Here is a 23,291-nt window from a genome sequence, read left to right as displayed (position 1 = left end):
GTCTAAAAAGGAATCTCGATCATAAGCAACTAACGCGACGTTGTCTGTTTTATGAAAACCTGAGAAAACTGGGCTTTATGCACATGGGTGGCGCATTTTCCTAAACTGGATCTTTGTTAAGAAGACAATTCCTTTAAAATAAAATAAAAATGAAAGTATGATGTTTGGAATTATGCTTTGCGATACTTGACGCACATGCATTAACCCATTTATGCCTGGCGTCTAAAAAAAGGCATTGACAAACAGCGTAGACCCTGATGAGACGCCGCATGATACTGGGTCTGCGCTGTTTGCTTAAAGGAATTTCTGTAAGAAATATTCTAAATATAGAAATAAATATACTAGACATCCCTTATTTGAAATAAATTGATCCAATTTAGAAGGATGGGAGAGTCCACTAGGCATAAATGGGTTAAGCCCGCTTTTTTAGAACAATTCTTATCAATTTGCTTTCAAGTTTTATGTTGTTATCTGTATTATACGTTTGTTTTATGCATATATCTTTCTGAGTCATATCGAACAATACAAAACAATTTACGACAGTGTATTTCAGTTATCTTGGAAAAAACATCTTTTTGTCGCATGAATATGACCTTTCACATTACGATATGAATATTCTGGAGAGGGCTATAATCGATACGTGTTTGCAAATAACATACTGAAAACGTTTAAATGAAGTCTGAATGATATTATAAAGAAGTCGTTACGAAGCGAAACTGTAATCTAATTGTATATTTCACGTTCGTTGAAACAATCTATAAACAGTAAATAAATAAATAAAATTTAATTGTATCTATTTACAATTGGAAAGATTATTATTTTTAAACTTTTTAAGTACATCTACATATATCCCATTGGGCCATCAGTCGCACGAAAATTGCAATAACATATCGACTCACTGTCCCTTAGCTCCCCAAGTTCGTCCCTTTCCGGTGTGGGGGGCTCAGCCTGGCCAGCGCCGTCAACGCCACCGACGCCGCCAATACCACCAGCGCCGCCAATACCACCGACGCCACCGACAACTTGCTTCTTAGGTAATGTGCTAATTATGTGGTAGTTGCATACGTTCCTCTCTTGGCCTAAAATAGCGAGATGATACATATGGGATCATAGCATGGACATGGTCAAAATAAATATATGAGCCGCGCTCTGTGAAAAGGGGGTTTAATGCGTGTGCGTTAAGTGTCGTCCCAGATTAACCTGTGCAGTCCACACATTTAAATCAGGAACAACACTTTCTACCTTAACTTAATTTTTGCTAAGAAGATACTTTCATGAAACGAAAAATACCATAAAAGCGGAAAGTTTCGTCCCTGATTAGCCTGTGTGGACTGCACAAGCTAATCTGAGACGACGATTACGCACATGCATTAAACCCCCTTTTTACAGAGCACGGCCCATATTAAATAATAGCATGAACACGGTAAGAAGATACAATTACTTATTTCAGTACATAGCAATACATAATATACATAATATCTTAAATAACGTCCTTAAATAACCGGATGAAATATATTTTATTATGTCAAAAAGACAAACAAACATAAACTAATGATATCCCAAAAACAGTCAAACGACACATATTTAATAATTTAATGAGGATTGCCAGATTTTTTGTATCATGTACTGAAAATAGCCTTACAAAATTTCTTAGTTCACGTGCTAAAAAAAGCAAAACAAAATGTATTAAATTATTTACTGAAAAAAGCCCAGTGGATATATTAACCCATGTCCTGAAATTAGCCAGTGGAGAAAAAATGAACAATGTCATGAAAATAGCATTGCGAAATATCGGAAATTGTGACCTGAAAATGCCGACACGCATACGTCTGTAGTGAAAAAAGAAAGAAAAAACTCCAAAAGTGCGGGACCAGACACGGCCCAACGATTCCAGATGTTACCCTCGTGAACTAAACACATCGCTCGAATCACATGAGTACTTGAAAACAGTTTAGAACGCATACAACGCGGTAGTTACAGATAGTACTTGAAAATATTTAAGAAAGCATACAACGTGGTAGTTACTGATGTTTCTCTTTTATCCTGAAAAAAAACCACACAACAACAACATACATTTTTGATGAAATGAACAAAAACAGTAAAAGATCTTTGATGGCATGAACATAACCAGAAAAAATATATTTGATGGCATGAACATAACCAGCAAAAGATGTTTGATGACATTAACATAACCAGTAAACGATGTTTGATGACATGAACATAACCAGTAAACGATGTTTGATGACATTAACATAACCAGTAAACGATGTTTGATGAAATGAACATAACCAGTAAAATATGTTTGATGACAAGAACATAACCAGTAAACGATGTATGATGCCATGCACGTAAACAGTAAACGATGTATGATGCCATGCACGTAAACAGTAAACGATGTTTTATGGCATGAACATAACCAGTAAACGATTTTCAATGACATGAACATAACCAGAAAAAGATCTTTGAATGTATGAAAATAACCTGCAAAAAATATTCGATGGCATAAACATAATCAGCAAAAGATGTTTGATGATATGAAAATAACCAGTAACAGATGTTTGATGACATGAACATAACCAGCAAAAGATGCTTGATGACATGAACATAACCAGTAAAATGTGTATGATGACATGAACATAACCAATAACAGATGTTTGATAACGTGAACATAAGCAGAAAAAGTTGTTTGATGGCATGAAAATAACCAGTAAAATATCTATGATGACATGAACATAACCAGTAAACGATGTTTGATGACATGAACACAACCAGCAAAAGATGTTTGATGACATAAACATAACCAGTAAACGATATTTGATGACATGAACATAACTAGTATAAGATATTTGATGACATAAGCATAACCAATAAAAGATGTTTGATGACATGAACATAATCAGTATAAGATGTTTGATGGCATGAACATAACAAGCAAAACATGTTTGAACATAACCAACCAAAGATGTTTGATGACATGAACATAACCAGTTACAGATCTTTGATGACATGAACATAACTAACAAAAGATGTTTGATGACATGAACATAACCAGTAACAGATGTCTGATGACATAAACATAAGCAGTAAAAGTTGTTTCATGGCATGAACATATCCAGTAAAAGATGTTTGATTATATGAACATAACCAGTAACAGATGTTTGATGGCATGAACATAACAAGCAAAACATGTTTGATTACACGAAACATAACCAGTAACAGATGTTTGATGGCATGAACATAACAAGCAAAACATGTTTGATTACACGAACATAACCAGTAACAGATGTTTGATGACATGAACATAACCAGTAAACGATGTTTGATTACACGAACATAACCAGTAACAGATGCTTGATGACATGAACATAACCAGTAAACGATGCTTGATGACATGAACATAACCAGCAAAAGATGTTTGATTACATGAACATAACAAGTAAACGATGTTTGAGGACATGAACATAACCAGTAACAGATATTTGATGACATGAACATTACTAGTCAAAGATGTTTGATGACATGAACATAACCAGCAACAGATATTAAACGACATGAAAATAACCGGCCAAAGATGTTTGATGACATGAACATAACCAGAAAAAGATGCTTGATGGCATGAACATAACCAGCAATAGATGTTTTATGACATGAACATAACCAGTAAAAGATGTTTTATGACATGAACATAACCATAAAAAGATCTTGAATGACATGAACATAACTAGAAAAAGATGTTTGATGACATGAACATAATCAGAAAAAATATGTTTGATGACATGAACATAACCAGTCAAGGATGTTTGATGACATGAGCATAACCAGCAAAAGATGTTTGATGACATGAATATTACAAGTAAAAGATGTTTTATGACAGGAACATAACAAGCAAAATATGTTTAATGAAATGAACATAACCAGTAAAAGAAGTTTGATGACATGAACATAACCAGTAAAAGATGTTTCATACCATGAGCATAACCAGTAAAAGATGTTTGATGACATGAATATACCCAGCAAAAGATGTTTGATTACATGAACATAACCAGTAAAAAGATGTTTTATGGCATAAACATAACAAGTAAAAGAGGTTTGATGACAGGAACATAACCAGCAAAAGATGTTTGATGGCATGAACATAACACGTAAAAGATTTTTGATGACAAGAACATTACCAGTAAAAGATGTTTTGTGGCACAAAAATAACCAGCAAAAGATGTTTTATGACGTGAACATAACCAGCATAAGTTCGGTAATACCCAAAAAGCATTTAAGAGCCGCCATAATACAACGAATAAAGCTAAGTTTACACAATATGGCAAAACAAACACGCTTAATGATGTTTTATATTTTCTCCAATCTTTAATCATTAAACTAAACTGTTGACCTACCCTCTCCCAGTTTATGGGCTATCTTCATCTTAAACTCTCCTTCCGGTACGTTGAAGGCGGCCTCTAAGATGTCTCCAGTCAACTGGAACGGATGCTTCTCCACCATATTTTCGTCCTCGGCCCCAATGACCGTCAGCTGATAGTGGAAGTTCGCCTGCTGGAACTTTGCGGGATCCGTGACCTTGAACTTGAGTTCTAGCCGACCGGGCTCCATCTTTATCACGCCGGACGAATGTGACAGGCACTCGATACCGTATTCCGAGAGTATCGGGTTCGGGCCCCAGCCAGCATCCTCTACAACCGGGAAGAACACCTGCCTTTCCGGAATACTGTTTACGTCCACTTTGTAAATTGCCACCCAGTCAAAATCGTAATCCGGTGTGTTCACTGTGATGTCTTTGCCTACGATTTCCAATTTGTAGGTGCCCACTTTTGGAAAGCGGACCTTTATGGAGAGTACGTTCTCGTTTGGTCGGTGGATAAAGTCGAGCTGGACGTTCTTCTGCGGCAGTTCTACTGGCCTCGTTCTCGTCTGCTTCGATTTGTCTTTGTCGATGAAGTACGTGGGAATGCAGAGGAATCTGGAAAAAATGTGACAATCAGACGAAGAATCATTCAGCAGATACGTCAACGTTCTTGAAATACGTGAAAGAAAGATTTATCATTAAACGCATTTATGCCTAGTGGACTCTCCCATCCTTCTAAATTAGATCAATTTATTTCCAAAATTAGGGATTTCTAGTATATTTATTTCTATATTTAGAATATTTCTTACAGAAATTCCTTTAAGCAAACAGCGCAGACCCTGATGAGACGCCGCATCATGCGGCGTCTCATCTGGGTCTACGCTGTTTGCCAAGGCCCTTTTTTCTAGACGCTAGGCATAAATGGATTAATAGAATAGTGCGGGAGCGTTTAAAGAATTGAATTCTTAAAACCGGATGGAATGGTAAATTCTCAAGAGAAGCCGGAGAACACAACAGAAAAATGAACCACTGAGGATCATTGAGGAAGTACTAAAGCACCATTATTATCACTTATATCTGAATTCGTGAGATCATAATTTTTAAACATAGTAGTGTTCTACTGTACAACAATAAAACGTCCCATACCAATTCAAAGCAATCGTTGCCTTAATAATTACTCAGTGATCTAAACTGAATCTGATTTTAAAGCGCGCGGTGGAGGGTTATTCCTCGCCGATGGTAAGAACTGGAAAGCATTTGCGTAAAGTGTCATCCCAGATGAACCTGTGCGGACTGCACACGCTTATCTGGGACGACACTTTACGCACATGCATTAGGAACTGTTTTATAAGAACGCGGCTCACTTAGACAAGGTAAGAAAAGTAAGCAACAACGCAGTTCCCTCTAACTACCCAAATGTACCGGAAAATGGAGTTTGAACTGACCTGTGGTTTACTGATTTTTCTGGATGAAGACCGAACAGGATTTCTATTTCTCCGTCTCTCGCCTCCGTGTTGCAAAGATTATGTGAAAGGACTCGCATCTCAAGGTTGAAAAATCGGTCCTGAAAAGTTCGAGGAATAAGGTATTGACAAAATAATTACATGCAATTACAGTCAGTCAGTTACAGTCAGTAAATTAACTATATGCACCTTTCTGTGGTATTCTGAATTCTGAAAGACATTCCTTTCAACATAAAGTTGTAAAGGCTTCATTTCCAACATTTAGATACTTATGAGCATTTACACATACTTATCAGCGTTACTCGCAGGCTGTTCTGGTTTTACGCTGGATGCAAAAGCAATGTTGACTTTGCTGCGTTTTTCTGTCGATAAAATATGCCTCGTTCTGTGAAAACTGAGCTTAACGTATGTGCGTATAGTTCAGACCACACACGCTTAATTGGCACGTGACATTCCGCCTTTACCGGATTTTCCCAGACGATTTTTTTTCAACAAAATTCCACAAAAGCGTCGATTGCGGACTGCACGTGCTAACCTAGGACGTCACTTTACGCACATGCATTAAGCCCAGTTTTCACAAAATGCGGCTGAAATCTGTTTCACCATAGGTGTCGCGTTCTGAGAAAACTGGGCATAATGTATGTGCGTTTAGCGTCGTCCCAGATTAGCCTGTGCAGTCCGCCCAAGCTAATCAGGGACGACACTTTCCGCCTTAACCTGATTTACGGTAAGGAGGGACTTCCGTGAAACTAAAAAGACCATTAAAGCGGAAAGTATCGTCCCTGATTAGCCTGTTCGGACTGCACAGGCTATTCTGGGACGACACTTTACGCACATGCATTATGCCCACTTTTCTCATAACGCGGCTCATACCCATAACCGTGCCAACATCGGCGCCCACTGACCTTGAGGAACACCATGGTCTCGAACTCCTCGACCGACTTTTTCTTGTCGAGCAGCTGCCAGGCATCCTCTTCCGGTAAGTGCGTGTATATGAGCTGCTGGGGGTCAGTCAGAAAAAAGTTTTCGTCGCACGTGTAGAAATAGTCTGAAACGAGCGTTTACGTGATCGAGTGCGAAACAAGCATTCACTGAATCGGAACATAAACAAAACTGTATGTAAGCTGAATGCATTTATAAAATTAAAAAAGTGTGTCATTTATATCTTAGAATAGGCGAGACACGAAGCAAGGTTCTATTTTTTTAAAATTTCCCCCTTTTACTTTTTAGTTTAGTGTAACCCGCCTAAGCGCAAGTTTATCATTTTTAATTCTACGATCCTAAAAAATAACAGTTATATCACTGTGAACTTAAAAGTTTTCTCAGCGTATAAGTCGATTGCCATCAACTGAAAACATGTCTCCAGTAAAATAAGATAATATTTGTAGAGAGTATAGTATAGATTAGTATATCTTGATACATGAAGTATTGTTAAACCAAAAGATTGAAAAGGTGTCTACTGATCAGATGTAATCTGAAACAAGTGTTAAAAGTGTTAAGGTGAAATAGTTTGAAATAGCCTCCAACAAACTTTTAGGTTCGATAGTCTGATAAAAAAGTTAACTACCGGTAAGGAAAAATACATGTAGTCTGAAACAAGCGTAAAAGATATTTCAAATATACAATTGTTTTAGACCTTTTTAAAAGCATGTTTCAGACTATTTCTACACAGTAGACGCTTGTTTCGGGCTATTTCTACTCAGTAGACGCTTGTTTCGGGCTATTTCTACACAGTAGACGCTTGTTTCAGACTATTTCTACACAGTAGACGCTTGTGTCGGGCTATTTTTACTCAGAAGACGTTTGTTTGAGGCTATTTTTTTTCAAACGATCTTACGATGAAATGGTCTCATAAACATTAACTGATTAAAATAAGTATGTGACACAACGTTTTGATGAAGTGATCCGAAACGAAATCCTGCTGAGTCTAAAACGATAGTATACTGAGTATAACACGTTTGAAAAGTGCGTTACCGAGTAATAGTCTGAATTTCCGAAAAGAAATCTATAACCGAGTAAACAGCGATTGTTGAGAAGACAACATATTAACCCATTTATGCCTAGCGTCTAGAAAAAAGGCCTTGGCAAACAGCGTAAACCCAGATGAGACGCCACAGTATGCGGCGTCTCATCAGGGTCTGCGCTGTTTGCTCAAAGGAATTTCTGTAAGAAATATTGTAAATATAGAAAAAATATACTAGACATCCCTAATTTTGGAAATAAATTGATCCAATTTAGAAGGATGGGAGAGTCCACTAGGCATAAATGGGTTAAACAATCGTTACAGAGTAATAGTATGAAATGTTCGCTTACTGAGTACAAATAATTTTAGACGAGTAACAATAATCTGAAACAATCGTTAATGGATTAGAAAAGGTCTGAATCCAGCCACTAGAAATTGTATAAACTAATAATATTTTTATTAAGGGATAGTTTACCTTCATTATTGCCTGTAATCAACCGTATATATTTATTGGTATATTGGCGCATATTTATCTGAACCACGTTTGGACTGATAAAACAGATAAATTGTTAAACAAAAGGCATAGCACACGGTTTAAATTGTTCTAGACGACGAAATCCGATTAAAATTTGAACAACATGACTCTTTAGTATTGTGAAATGTATTGTCCGATATTTCAATTTCATTAAAGACAATCAGAACTAAATAAGCCTTGTTCTGTGAAAACCGAACTTAATGCACGTGCGTAAAGTGACGTCACTGATAAGCCAGTGCAGTCCACACAGGCAAATCAGTGACGACACTTTCCTTTTTATATAGTATTATTCGCTTAAAGGAATCTCTTAGCGATACTCCCGTTTAGGGAATACACAATCTAATCTGGGACGACACTTTTCGCACATGCAGTTCTCACAAAGTATCAAAATTAATATTCTTTGTTTAAAATGTACTTTTCGACTCCTCCTCTTCGTCCCCGGACAGCACGCATGCGCCCCAGAAGGCATTGATGAAGCGCCAGTTGCCGTCCACCAGTACGGCGTTCCACTCCCCTCGGTGCGACTCTTTGTTGATCTTCTGTCCCACCTCGTACGTGGAACCCTTCAGGTACCCGCGGATGATGGCGCACGGCAGATTCGCGTACCTGCAAGAACCAGAAGTCGGGCAGTAATAGTTTTGAAAGTTTATTTCATAAAATGGTTCTCTTTAAACAAGTACGACTTCTACCAGGTAAACGGACTCGAGAGCGTTTTAATAAGCCGAATGCTTTCGATGCAATATAGCTAAAGTAAATGGGGTTCAACTAAATAACAAATATATTTTACCAAACCATATAAATGAATACAACTAGATTAATAATTATTTTATTTACCATGTAAATGAATGATTTTTGTATGAAATAGAAACGGTAAAATAACGCGACAATTAATTGCAATGAACTATTTCTTACAGGAACTTGTCCACAGATTGGGGCATGTTTGACGTGTCAGTCAATGCCTTTAATTGCTGCATTTAAACATCAGAAGAGCTAAGCTCCATTATTTTAACAACTGTCATTTCAACAACCTGTGAACAAGGCCCTTTAAACCCGAATTCAGTCAAGACACGTCATCTTCAACTGATTACAATGGCTTTTGCAACCAGCATAAAACCAGAACAGACTGCGAGTCACTCGCAGTCTGTTCAGGTTTTATGCTGTTTTTGCTTCTCATCGGTTACGAAGGGTTGAAAATAAAGCCTTTCAAACTTGAATGTAGTAAGAACGGTATTAAATTAAATGTAACTTTCTAGATGACTACAAATGTGTCAAAAACGTATTTATGTCGGAAAAGGTTAAACGGTTCTATTTTCAAGTTGGCAATTCTTATCGACCAATATCTTACTATTTGTTGGTCTGGTACATACGACTTTGATAACGAGGCATCAGTCTGATTTGGTATTATAAACATGAACTAGAACTATAAGAATGTGTGGAGTGGCCTTTAAAAACAAAAATGAGAAAATTGGTTCCATTCGAGCATGATCTGATAAATATGTGAGCATCGATCTGGAGACAATGAGCTAAATGCATGTGCGCTCGTACAGGCTAATCATGGAGGTCACTTTCTGCTTAAACCGGATATGCGGTTGTAAGAGGTACGCGGAAAATTCCACAAAGCGGAAAATGTCATCCTTGATTATCCTGTGCGGACTGCACAGGCTTATATGGGGCAACACTTTAAAAACATCAAGCCCATAATTAACATAACGCGGCTTACTGTGTTGTTAAACAACAACAATTCCTTGTCAACATTCAAAAAATCACCGGTAGGTTATCATAGACTTATCAACGATACTTGACTTAAAGTAAATCTATAAGATATCTAATTGTTATCCAAAACAGTTAAAACGTTGATGGGTCAAAAAGTAGAATACAAGTTTAGGAGAAGTAGTCACAGAAAATAAACGAGAGCATTATTTTATTCACGTGCAAATAATTTTCAGCTGCACAATATAAAACGCCTTCATTCACATAAGACATGTACACATGTACTCCACAATTAACCCATTTATGCCTAGTGGACTCTCCCATCCTTCTTAATTGGATCAATTTATTTCCAAAATTAGGGATGTCTAGTATATTTATTTCTATATTTAGAATATTTATTCCAGAAATTCCTTTAAGCAAACAGCGCAGACCCTGATGAGACGCCTCATCATGCGGCGTCTCATCTGGGTCTTCGCTGTTTGCCAAGGCCTTTTTTCTAGACGCTAGGCATAAATGGGTTAATCCTTTACCACTACATATTTGTACGCACGAAAGTTGTAATTAATTTAAGAAATTTTCTTACTAGATTCAAGTTTTAAGGCTTCATTTCCAGCCCTTAGATACTGATGAGCAGCAAACAGCATAAAACCTGAACAGACTGTGAGTTACTCGCAGGCTGTTCTGGTTTTATGCTGTTTGCACATAGCCACTTTCATTTTGCTTCAAAGTGGGAAAAGGGTAGACTCGTCGGTATCGGCATTAACTTGCTCGTTATAAATTTAACTGGGATTAAAAAAAAATAACATGATGTTACCATATTCATCTTTTAATTATTGTTACTTAACATTCATCGATCATGGTTAATATGTTGGTTTTATATTTCGATAATAAAATATTAATATTGAAATCGTATATACATGAACTTGCTTTAACCAGGGACCTATACAAAGTTTGCATAGGTCCCTGCTTAAATGTCCACTACTGTAAAGTCATTATTATTCGTTATACGTTAAAGGGATCTGTTCGCATATTTTAGCGTGGATTGCAGTTTGTTATAAAATGCTTTATATTAATTAATGTAAACATAGGATCTAAAAAGCTCCAGTGAAAAACAAGAATAAAAGTAAAGAAACAAAAAGTAAGCCTCAACTGGGCTCGAACACCTGACCCCTGGAGTAAAAGTCTATCGATTAGACCATTTTGCCATCCGTGCTCATACAATTACTGATGTATTTTATACTTTATATAAGCAATCTTCGTTGTGTCACACAATATAAAGACAACAACAGAACTCTCCACATTATTCAATCGTTTCGAGTTGCAACGCTTTATAATTTTCAGGTTTTTAAATCGTCAAAAGATACATATAATTGATATTTTAGAGCATGGTACATGTTCAGTCTTACTGTTTCCTCACAAATATCATAAATAGAATGAAAATTTGCGTATCTAAAACCTTTTTTCAATTTTGTCATTTAAACCAAAAAGTGAAAAGGCCCCACTTTATTTTCGTTGATTTATTTCGTGGGTTAATCTACAAAACGACTTTCACACATAAAAATCCACGCATTGACGTGCCACGAAATATTCATCTCATCAAAAACCACGAAATTGTATGCCAATGAATATGCATGATTTTATAGTATTTTCCAATTTGTTGAACGTACCAACAATCATCTCTTAAATTCATAGATTTCGAGACTATCCTGTTTAATTGAAATCGATTTAGCTCGCTTAAATGGAAATTTACGTTGTGTGTTTGGTTGAACGCACCAATTGAAATCGATTAAAGTCTCTATAACGCTCAAAATCATCGAAAATTTCGTTAAGTATTTCGTAAAATAAAGTTAACACCTTATCAATCAGTGTTCCTTGTAGCAATAGCCAAACTTTCAACCCTAGATGTGGTATGATTACATAGATTTTTGTAGATACAAAAAGCTCGTTTTTTATTAATTTGTGGCCACAATTAATTCCCGCGAATATATCTTTTCATACGACACACGAACACCATGTTAGTGTTCATGTGTCGTATGAATAGATATGCAAAACAATAATAAAAACGAGCATCTTGTATCTACAAACATCTATTTTACCAGACCACATCTGGCGTTGTGATTTCGGCAATCGCCATGAGGAACACTGATTTTGAATTGGTAAAGTTTATTTTACGAACAATTGTACGAAATTTTCGTTGATTTTGAGTAGTAATGTTACTTTAAACTCGATTAAATGTCAACTAACGGTGTGTGTTTGGTTGAACGTACAAATTGAAATCGATTAAACTCGCTTAAATGGCAACTAACGGTGTTTGTATGCTTGAACGTACCAGTTGAAAGCGATTAAACTCGCTTTAATGTCAACTAACGGTGTGTGTTTGGTTCAACGTACCAACACAGCAGACTGAAGAACCCCGCATAGGTGTTCCGCTTGTTCTTCAGGTGCCACAACTGGTACATGGCCGTGTCCGCCTTGCCGGTCTTCTTGTAGTCCGTCGTCTCCACCGGCTGTGACGTGAACCACCGGTAGAGTGCACGAGATTTCGAGATGTCGTCGTCATAGTCACCGCAGAGTGCGCGCACGAGTTCCGTGAGAGGACGGGTTAAAAAGTGGTCCGTAATCTGGTCCCGAAACGAGTACATTAGGTTCATGAATCTTAGAAATAAATTTAATAAATTTGATCAGCTATGTCTATATTAGACACATTATATTAAATACTAGTAATAAATCTGATTAACCTGTATATGTTTATTCATGTGGAATTTTGATTTCCTAGAGTCATAAACGTGTTAAATCAGAAGAATATTCAATGCATGCTTTTTCACTAAAAAAAAAAAATCCATCAAACGTTTCATTTATCAGACAAGAGATTCATAACTTTTACGACTTATTTTCGACTTATCGGTCTCTAGAGTCCCCATGATAAGTAAAAAAGCACTATTCTGGCAATAAGAGTGATTGAATGAAAATGACCTTTATACAAATAGTTATTAAATTTAATTGGAAAACTTAAAACAAAAACTCACTGTGTCCGTGTGTTCGTCCACTTGTTTGTATTGTTCCGGATCGAAGATCTCGTGTTTTCTCGTGGGGGCGGTGTGAGGTGGAGGGAAGTCCTCGAGGCGGCCGACGTCATTAGAGTAGAGATAATGTGTATGGGAAAACTCGAAATCCTTGCCGTAGGGCGGCGAATACGTCAGAAGCTCCCAAGCTACGGGATTTTCCTGCAATACAACAAGTTGCTTCGTTAGTTTAAACCTATTTATGTAAGCTCTATTGAATTGAAAGCCGAATGCTTATTGAAACGCTCTCGAGTCCGTTTCCTGGGTCAAACCAGTGCATGTTGCATTGGATGGAGATCTAAAGATCAGTGAGGTTCTAACCCATGACCATTTGGTCGTTACGCCGTTGCAACGTTAACTTATCAATCTGTTGTTTTTTGGCAAAACAAAAAAATGACCTTAAGTTTTACCAATCGTTATGCGTTAAGTATATCAGGAGTTCTCATGTTTTGGAAGTTTCCTGATCAACAAGAAATTGCTACGTCTATTACATATTCATACATAGGGAATGTCATTTTTAAGTTACTGGCCCCAAAAGTGTAAGCACAGATATAGATTTGAAAAAATAACGCTCCGATCTTGAAAATTGTTCGGCGGCGAATATATGAGATGTTCGATGTTTAGATACGCCATGAACACCGAGAAATTGTATGGTGTTAAAGCGATAATGGTGGATTCAACAAAAAGACATCGGAACATTTTCTACTGCTGCTGTGTTGTTTTTTTTATTTCAAATGCTCTGAAATATTATTTTTCACAATAAAGAACCATTTAATAAAATGAAAAAGTAGACTTTGAACATTTTAAACAATGAGAAAAAAACACCGTATACAAAAATGATACTCCGTGAATCATGTTTTTAACAATTTTATTAACGTCTATGTGCTATATTCTTGTTGAGACGCGGGTAATTTTCATAAAGTTGTAACATCACAAATCTCTTATAAATATATAACTTTGAATCAGTATAAACATAATTATTAACATGTGGTCTTTATATGTGTTGCTTTTTTCCACATGTTAATCGTCTGTAATAATAATAAATAATCGATTTTGTTGATGGTGTCAAACTGCCATCTTGAGAAAGGTTTCTGTTGAGCCGTGCATTCGGATTGGCAATTCCAATGTCAAGACTTGCAAATAATACATACTATGCATACTTAAAACTGGCATTGCAGAAGAGGTTAATTTCTCGTGAAAAAAATGTCAACAGACAAATAAGTATGGAAAATACTAATAAATAAACGATTTGTCTTACTAAGGAACACTATATGAATATTTTGTAAAAGAGGGAATAGTTGATAAGAGCTCCGATGAATAAAAATATTGACCTGTTTTTGTCGAAGTTTTGATCAGCCAAAAGATGGTGACCTGGTTAAAACTTGTTTCCGTAACGGCTGCATAATGCGAGAACGTTCAATCGCGTAATTTCACGCGATCTCTACAACCACGACTCTAAAAGAACCCACGACTCAACAAGAAACTTCCAATACTTCAATAATTGTTCAATATTTAAGCTATTTTATTTTGGGTAATGTGGACGGATATGATACATATAACAAATAATTACAATCTAGCCTGAATTACGGTCTATATCATGATACATAACCATAGTACACACGCAACTGTTTTAACTTAAAGGGACCTTTTCACGGTTGATAAATTGATAAAATTAAACAAAAATGTTTCATATTCGCACATTTTCGATGAAGTTTTGATATTTTTGAGGAAACAGTAATGCTGAACATTTACAATGCTTTAAAATATCCATTATATGCATATTTTGACGATTTCAAAACCTTAAAATTATAAAGCGTTGCAACGCGAAACGATTGAATAATTTGGTTCTGTTGTTGTCGTTATATTTTTGAGAATACGAGTATAAGATACATCACCCATTTTATAAGCACTGATGGCCGAATGGCCTAAGTGTTGGACTTTTACTTCAGGGGTCAGTGGTTCGAGCAACATTTAAGGTTACTTTTTTCTTTGCTTTAATTTTAACGTGAGCTTTTAGATCCAATGTTTACATTTATCAATGTAATGCATTTAATGACAAACTTCAATATCTGCCAAAATCTGTGAAAATGTCTCTTTAAAGTAAAAGATCAATGTAGAAAAAACATTTCAGAGAATCAAGCTGGTTTATTAACGATTACCGAGCCATTAGCTTTTAGATTGATCAATACATAGACAAATTCAATTATACATCGAAAGAATAAATTCATTTAGATACTAAACAAATTTAAACTTAAATATACACATGAAGTATGTATTAGATATATGATATATGTACATATTAATATACCATTCAAGGGAACAAAATAAAAACTTACATAATCGTAAAATTATATGCAAAGTTCAGTGAAAACGCTAAACATTAATGTCAAAGATATGTTATCTGTGAAAAAAGAGTTCAAAACAACCGTAACCGAATGTGTGCGGCACGTAGCATTTGTACATTGACGTCAATTGTGAAAATACACTGCGCTCTGATACAACCAAAAGGGTTACATATATCGTCTGATTAACTGTTAAATCGGGAAAACGTTGTCAACAAAAATATCAACAACAAGGGCCAATCGTTGATCTTTAAGGCACCTTTACTGATGAAAATATATTCGAACCCATCCATACCCTTTGTGACATCGAACCTTTGACCCCCGCTAAGTACGCGAATTCCTTAACTGCTTGGTCACGAACTTAGTGCTTCGCATCGAACCAGGGGTGATCCAGGATATTGCCATAACAGAGATTGATCTCGAGAATTAGGAAACAGAATCTCCTATGGGATGGTACGTGCTATTTATTTTGCCCAATCCATAGACCTTTCCTGGAAAAGTTTGCTTTCGATACCATAGGAGTGACTTGCCAAGATAAACATGTACCGCATACACCTCAGCACAGTTCAGCAACCCCGTATTGATTTGTTTTTGTTTTTAGAATCGTGGTAATTCAGGACCAGTGCGGCATGAAAGTGCATTGTGCATACACAATATCTGAGCCGCGCTGTAGGGAAAATGGGGCTTAATGCATGTATCAAGTGACCTACTGACTAACCAGGGACGTCACTTCCTGGCTAAATTAGATTTTTCGTTAAAACGAAAAAAAATCCATGAGAGCAGAAAATGTTAGACCTGATTAGCTGTGCGGACTGCATAGGCTAATCAAGGTCGATTTTACGCATTTGCATTTAACCCCGTTTTATGAGCGCTGCTCATCTGTAAACACGATAAGTCTTAATATCCGCCATATATTTATTGTGTGTTGACGCTTGTGTGTCATGCCACAGCACACCAAAACGGCATATAAACGCACTGCTACGAAAAATAAACATTTTTTTGTCGTTTTATCTAGATCTGGATATTTCAACGCCATCAGCACGACATATTAGCTATCTGCCACCATATTTAACAGTGGCCAATAGCTAGATCGGTTTTATAAAAAAAAATGTTTACGTGTTCATTCGTTTCAGTCAAAAATAAAATAAAATAAGCTGTCGTTAGTTCTACCGGTAATCGTATTTAAATGTAAACAAGATGTGTTTGTGAAACACTATGTCCCCATATATTTGACTTTTGACCTTTAAGGATGACCTTGACCTTTCACCACTCAAAATGTGCAGCTCCATGAGATACAAGATGTTAACGGACGACTTATGACCCAGTGATCAGGGAAAGCGCCTTTGAACGCACATCTCGAGTATGAAAAGGACGCTATATAAATGTGGTATAAAAAGAAAGATACACATACAGGCCAATTATCAAGTCGCTATCTTCAATATTGCAAAAGTGTGCATTAAATGAGCGATTTTGACCCATATATTTGACCTTCGACCTTGGAGGATGACCTTGACATTGACCTTTCGCCACTCAAAATGTGCAGCTCCATGAGATACACATGCATGCCAAATATGAAGTTGCTATCTTCAATATTGCAAAAGTTATGACAAATGTTAAAGTTTGCACAAACAAACAAAGCAACAAACCAACAGACAGGGCAAAAACAATATGTCCCCTATAGTGGCGGGGGACATAAAAATAACGGATGCTCGAGAACACATTTTCTTTTATTACATATTATGACGTTTTTATTCCGACAATGTGCAAAAAAACACGTCTGAAAGCCACTAAAAAAATTCCTCCAACACCAAAGTGCACACGTGCCTATCTGAAACTAACGAAAACGATCATCCACCTAAGACACTTGTGCGCATGCGCGTTACCCCGGCGTTCTTGGGGTCCGGGTGTTTCCGTCTGCCCCCGGCCGACTTCGACCGGTCTTGGCTGGTGCTGCTAGCCGGGGTTTCTGCCTTGCTGGCGACTTCCAGTTTGGAAGCGGTCGTAGGTTTCTTAAGGTCGGGAAGACTTTTCGACTATAATAGATGCTTTAAGTTCGTTTTGTCTTTTCATTTCATCAAAAATGGAAATGGCATTTGATCCTCAAGAGTTCAGAATTGTGATCTCTTTACTTATGCAGTTAACAATCATTTAACATTGCAAAGTGCACATAGTTCTTATGACCGAACAACAAATCTAGATTTTGAAATAATATGGTCCATTACCTGCAGACATGCATCTGCCAGGTTTTATTATGTTAACCCGGTTGTTTAACCGAATGTGTCATAAGATAACGAAAACAGGGCCGAAATTTGGAAAATAGCGCTGTAAAATATACTGTTCAAAAACTTAGAGTCATTAATTATGGACGAAAACCTGTATGTCCGAAAATTAAGAGTTACGAAAAAGAAATTTTTTTTTGCTAGAAAAGGGGTGTCAGAAAACATAGAGTAATAACGGCACTATTGATATTAATATATAGAAACGGTAATTCAGAAGAGTTATTCATTTCATGAAAGACTACCGAGCTAATTATGCGGCGGGAGGATTCAGGGAATCAAAGAATTGTGCAAATTTAACCCATTTATGCCTAGTGGACCCTCCCATCATTCAAAATTGGATCAATTTATTTCCAAAATTAGGGATGTCTAGTATATTTATTTCCATATTTAGAATATTTCTTACAGAAATTCCTTTAAGCAAACAGCGCAGACCCTGATGAGACGCCGCATCATGCGGCGTCTCATCTGGGTCTACGCTGTTTGCCAAGGCTTTTTTCTAGACGCTAGGCATAAATAGGTTAACTCAAGGCATTGAAACCAACAACGATCTTTTAATGTTCAATAATTACTGCTTATACTTTTGTGGAATAATCTTTTAATGATTATTTGGATAAGCTGTTGAAGCAAAGAAATAATTTGGATAAGCCGTTGACGCAAAGAAATAATATAAACATGTCAAAATCATAAGAAATGAAGATGGTAATACAATATTTTGCTGATAGCTTGATATGAAAAGAATTTTTTTTTAAACCACACTCTAAATGCTTATCTTTTTAACCTTCATTCGGCGCTCTGAAAGTAGCGCTTACTATTCGCCATCTCACTCGGTCAAGTTCGATCAAACCGTACAAAATGCCATTTTACTGGCGTCCCGGCATCGTTCGCTAGTGTTCGATTAATGGGGAATAGACTATTCATTTTCTTTTTCTTTCTTTATTTTTATACACTCACTGTGCATGCTTATTTATACTTCAATACTGTTTGCGTTTTATTACGGATTATTTGTAATGGGATTTTATCAACTTCAGTTAATGTTGTTTGATTGATAATGTTGAACATCTTTCAATAAAATCAAATACACTTTGCATAAGAGTTCTCGATATACTATACATAGGTTTCCATTTCCTTAAGCGTCATGTCCATAACAAGAATAGAGTATATGCATTACTATTTACACACGTATTATTTCTATATAGATAATCAGGTGCTTTTGTTATCTTTTTTTCTGGCACATTGATGAACAAGTTTGTTTGAGCGATTTTCAAATTAGTTCTCCGTGTGTTTTTGTTTTAACAAATCATGTATTGAAAATAATAGTAAATACTCTAAAAATGTTGTTTGCTGGTGTAAAATAGCGACCCGACAGATTTGAGTCTCAGAGCACCATATTATCATATGACCCGACAGATTTGAGTCTCAGAGCACCATACTATCATATGACCCGACAGATTTGAGTCTCAGAGCACCATACTATCATATAACCCGACAGATTTGAGTCTCAGAGCACCATACTATCATATGACCCCCGACAGATTTGAGTCTCAGAGCACCATACTATCATACGACCCGACATATTTGAGTCTCAGAGCACCATACTATCATATGACCCGACAGATTTGAGTCTCAGAGCACCATACTATCATACGACCCGACATATTTGAGTCTCAGAGCACCATACTATCATATGACCCGACAGATTTGAGTCTCAGAGCACCATACTATCATATGAGCGACCCGACAGATTTGAGTCTCAGAGCACCATATTATCATATGAGCGACCCGACAGATTTGAGTCTCAGAGCACCATACTATCATATGAGCGACCCGACAGATTTGAGTCTCAGAGCACCATACTATCATATGAGCGACCCGACAGATTTGAGTCCCAGAGCACCATACTATCATATGAGCCGACAGATTTGAGTCTCAGAGCACAATACTATCATATGAGCAACCCGACAGATTTGAGTCTCAGAGCACCATACTATTATATGAGCGACCCGACAGATTTGAGTCTCAGAGCACCATACTATCATATGAGCCGACAGATTTGAGTCTCATAGCACAATACTATCATATGAGCAACCCGACAGATTTGAGTCTCAGAGCACCATACTATCATATGAGCGACCCGACAGATTTGAGTCTCAGAACACCATACTATCATATGAGCGACCCGACAGATTTGAGTCTCAGAGCACCATACTATCATATGAGCGACCCGACAGATTTGAGTCTCAGAGCACCATACTATCATATGAGCGACCCGACAGATTTGAGTCTCAGAGCACCATACTATCATATGAGCGACCCGACAGATTTGAGTCTCAGAGAACCATACTATCATATGAGCGACCCGACAGATTTGAGTCTCAGAGCACCATACTATCATATGAGCGACCCGACACATTTGAGTCTCAGAGCACCATACTATCATATGAGGGACCCGACAGATTTGAGTCTCAGAGCACCATACTATCATATGAGCGACCCGACAGATTTGAGTCTCAGAGCACCATACTACCATATGAGCCGACAGATTTGAGTCTCAGAGCACCATACTATCATATGAGCGACCCGACAGATTTGAGTCTCAGAGCACCATACTATCATATGAGCGACCCGACAGATTTGAGTCTCAGAGCACCATACTATCATATGAGCGACCCGACAGATTTGAGTCTCAGAGCACCATACTATCATATGAGCCGACAGATTTGAGTCTCAGAGCACCATACTATCATATGACCCGACAGATTTGAGTCTCAGAGCACCATACCATCATATGAGCGACCCGACACATTTGAGTCTCAGAGCACCATACTATCATATGAGCCGACAGATTTGAGTCTCAGAGTACCATTCTATCATATGAGCCGCGATCTGGAAAAACTGGGCATAATGCACTTGTGTAAAGTGTCGCCCCAGGAAAGCCTGTGCAGTCCGCACAGGCTAATCATTGACGCCCCTTACCGCTTTTGGGGTATTTTTCGTTTAAAGACATTCCCTTCTATAGAAAAATCCAGTCTATTCGAAAAGTTGCGTCAATGAATAGCCTGTGCAGACTGCACAGTCTAATCTGGGACGTCAATTCAACACATAGATTAAGCCCAGTTTTCCCAAGGCGTGACCCATATGTTGTAAAAAAGAAATCCCGTACTATACTACTTATTTGTTCACAATTCGTTCATGCAATGCCATTTTTACAGCCATTTATTCTTATTTGAATTCTTTCAAATTTCAAGTATTTATGATTGTTACTTTTTTGTCATTCAAATAGTCATAAAGCCAATTCGCGACTGTGAAACTAAGATGAACATAAACAAGGTTTCGGTAATTAAATAGACTCTTTTGTGTCGGCAAGTAATCTAAGGATCAACTGTCAGTCTTTACAATAAAATTGACCAAGTGACAAGCAAAAAGAAAAAAGGTCAACAATAGGGAAAGAAAATTACTTTTAAACATAAACGACCTTTGGAGGTATGTTTTTGTGAAAATATATTGACATAGTATGGTAGCGAAGTGTATTATTTTCTGATGTCGTACATGTATATGCTAATGTACATGTTCGGACAACGACACATCATACATATCGAATCGAAAATGTGGCCTCGTTTATTATTTGACATAAACTGTTTTCTTATCTATATATGCAACTTTCATTTTCGATAAATAAAAAATGTCGTAGTTTATTGCGCATGGTGCGGCTTGATTCGTGAAAATGCCAAAGTTAAAAAATATGTACAAGAGACCCCTTCCGCAATCTGCAGAACAAAATTAATGTATAAAACCTGACTTTGTGGTTTATTGAATGCTTATCTGCCTTAAATAAATTTCTGATTTGTAGATGTCTCTGTGTCTGTTCGAACATATGATTGTAGATGTCTCTGTGTCTGTTCGAACATATGATTGTAGATGTCTCTGTGTCTGTTCGAACATATGATTGTAGATGTCTCTGTGTCTGTTCGAACATATGATTGTAGATGTCTCTGTGTCTGTTCGAACATATGATTGTAGATGTCTCTGTGTCTGTTCGAACATATGATTGTAGATGTCTCTGTGTCTGTTCGAACATATGATTGTAGATGTCTCTGTGTCTGTTCGAACATATGATTGTAGATGTCTCTGTGTCTGTTCGAACATATGATTGTAGATGTCTCTGTGTCTGTTCGAACATATGATTGTAGATGTCTCTGTGTCTGTTCGAACATATGATTGTAGATGTCTCTGTGTCTGTTCGAACATATGATTGTAGATGTCTCTGTGTCTGTTCGAACATATGATTGTAGATGTCTCTGTGTCTGTTCGAACATATGATTGTAGATGTCTCTGTGTCTGTTCGAACATATGATTGTAGATGTCTCTGTGTCTGTTCGAACATATGATTGTAGATGTCTCTGTGTCTGTTCGAACATATGATTGTAGATGTCTCTGTGTCTGTTTGTCTGTTCAGCGGTCTATAGGTTTAATCATTAACCCATTTATGCCCAGTGGACTCTCCCATCTTTCTAAATTGGATCAATTTATTTCCAAAATTAGGGGTGTCAAGAATTTTTTTTTTAATATTTAGAATTCCATAAAGAAATTCATTTAAGCAAACAGCGCAGACCGCATTATGCGGCGTCTCATCTGGGTCTACGCTGTTTGCAATGTCCTTTTTTCAGGACGCTAGGCATGAATGGGTTAAAATAGTCTCGAGCAGCAATTTCAAATACAGATACAAATAACTTTGAAGTTGCCGACCTACCGCTTGATATTGTTCTAATGAAAAAAAATAAGAAGCTTATTATTTTCAGGATAAAAGTATAGAGATTTATTAAATTATTCATATCCAAGCAGTTATTTCATAAGTACAATATCGTATCTATGAAATCGCTATGAACAAGTGTTTAATTTCAAACATATTTTTGATTCACAGCGACTTTTGCTTCTTCGACTTTTTTCCGCCAAAACGTTAGGGGACAACTTTTTCATATCTTAAGGATATTTAAAAGGGAACCTTTGTGTCATGCAACAATTTAATACTTTTTTTTGTAAAGTGTTACCTTATTTGTTTTTTTGAAAATAAATACCGTATTTATCGTAGGTATGCCTCTTTCATTGATTTGCGTCATTGATCTTCGATATTATAATTTAACTCGACTAGACACCATCTTGTGAAAGGTGAGAAGGAAATTAAAATTTATTGTCTGTCATAGACAGTCCTTTAATGTTGTAAACTTGAACATGCACTCATGCAAACAAAAATATTTACCTACCTATCCACCCATAACCAGCAAGCGCAAATGCAAACATACATTTTTGTAAATCTTTGCCCAACTATTATTACTAGACTTAAATTGGTTCGAGGCATGCCATATAATGAAATGCCTCACGCCTCACACGAAAATCGTTTCAAAATATTTATCCGCCGTCAGGACTACATCCCACCTAATACCTACAACCACTGCGGTGATTATCAACTCTGATAATTGTCTTGGCCTGAATTCTTAATCCTCAAAATTACTTTAATGCGATTGTGCTAGTTATTTGTTTGCATGCAATGCTGATTGCGAAATACAGTCAAATTTTGTCACTGAACTC

The 23,291-nt window shown here is 36.8% G+C and overlaps 1 protein-coding gene across 1 annotated transcript in view; it reads right to left on the bottom strand.

Moving 5' to 3' along the window:
• Window positions 1-23,291, bottom strand: part of LOC127831004 (lim and transglutaminase domain protein ltd-1-like) — a 35,822-nt gene that overhangs the window by 7,414 nt on the left and 5,117 nt on the right. Inside the window, exons 3-9 of the mRNA XM_052355980.1 lie at window positions 13,052-13,249; window positions 12,417-12,646; window positions 8,731-8,921; window positions 6,723-6,865; window positions 5,800-5,918; window positions 4,389-4,969; window positions 900-1,079 (exon numbers count right to left, since the gene is read on the bottom strand). Coding sequence (XP_052211940.1) covers window positions 900-1,079; window positions 4,389-4,969; window positions 5,800-5,918; window positions 6,723-6,865; window positions 8,731-8,921; window positions 12,417-12,646; window positions 13,052-13,249 — 1,642 coding nt within the window. The remainder of the gene's footprint in view (window positions 1-899; window positions 1,080-4,388; window positions 4,970-5,799; window positions 5,919-6,722; window positions 6,866-8,730; window positions 8,922-12,416; window positions 12,647-13,051; window positions 13,250-23,291) is intronic.

This window comes from Dreissena polymorpha, chromosome 5, assembly GCF_020536995.1.
Source record: "Dreissena polymorpha isolate Duluth1 chromosome 5, UMN_Dpol_1.0, whole genome shotgun sequence".
NCBI classification, from domain to species: domain Eukaryota; kingdom Metazoa; phylum Mollusca; class Bivalvia; order Myida; family Dreissenidae; genus Dreissena; species Dreissena polymorpha.
The sequence above is the reverse complement of the archived record's forward strand: the minus strand, read 5'-3'. Positions and strand labels throughout refer to the sequence as shown.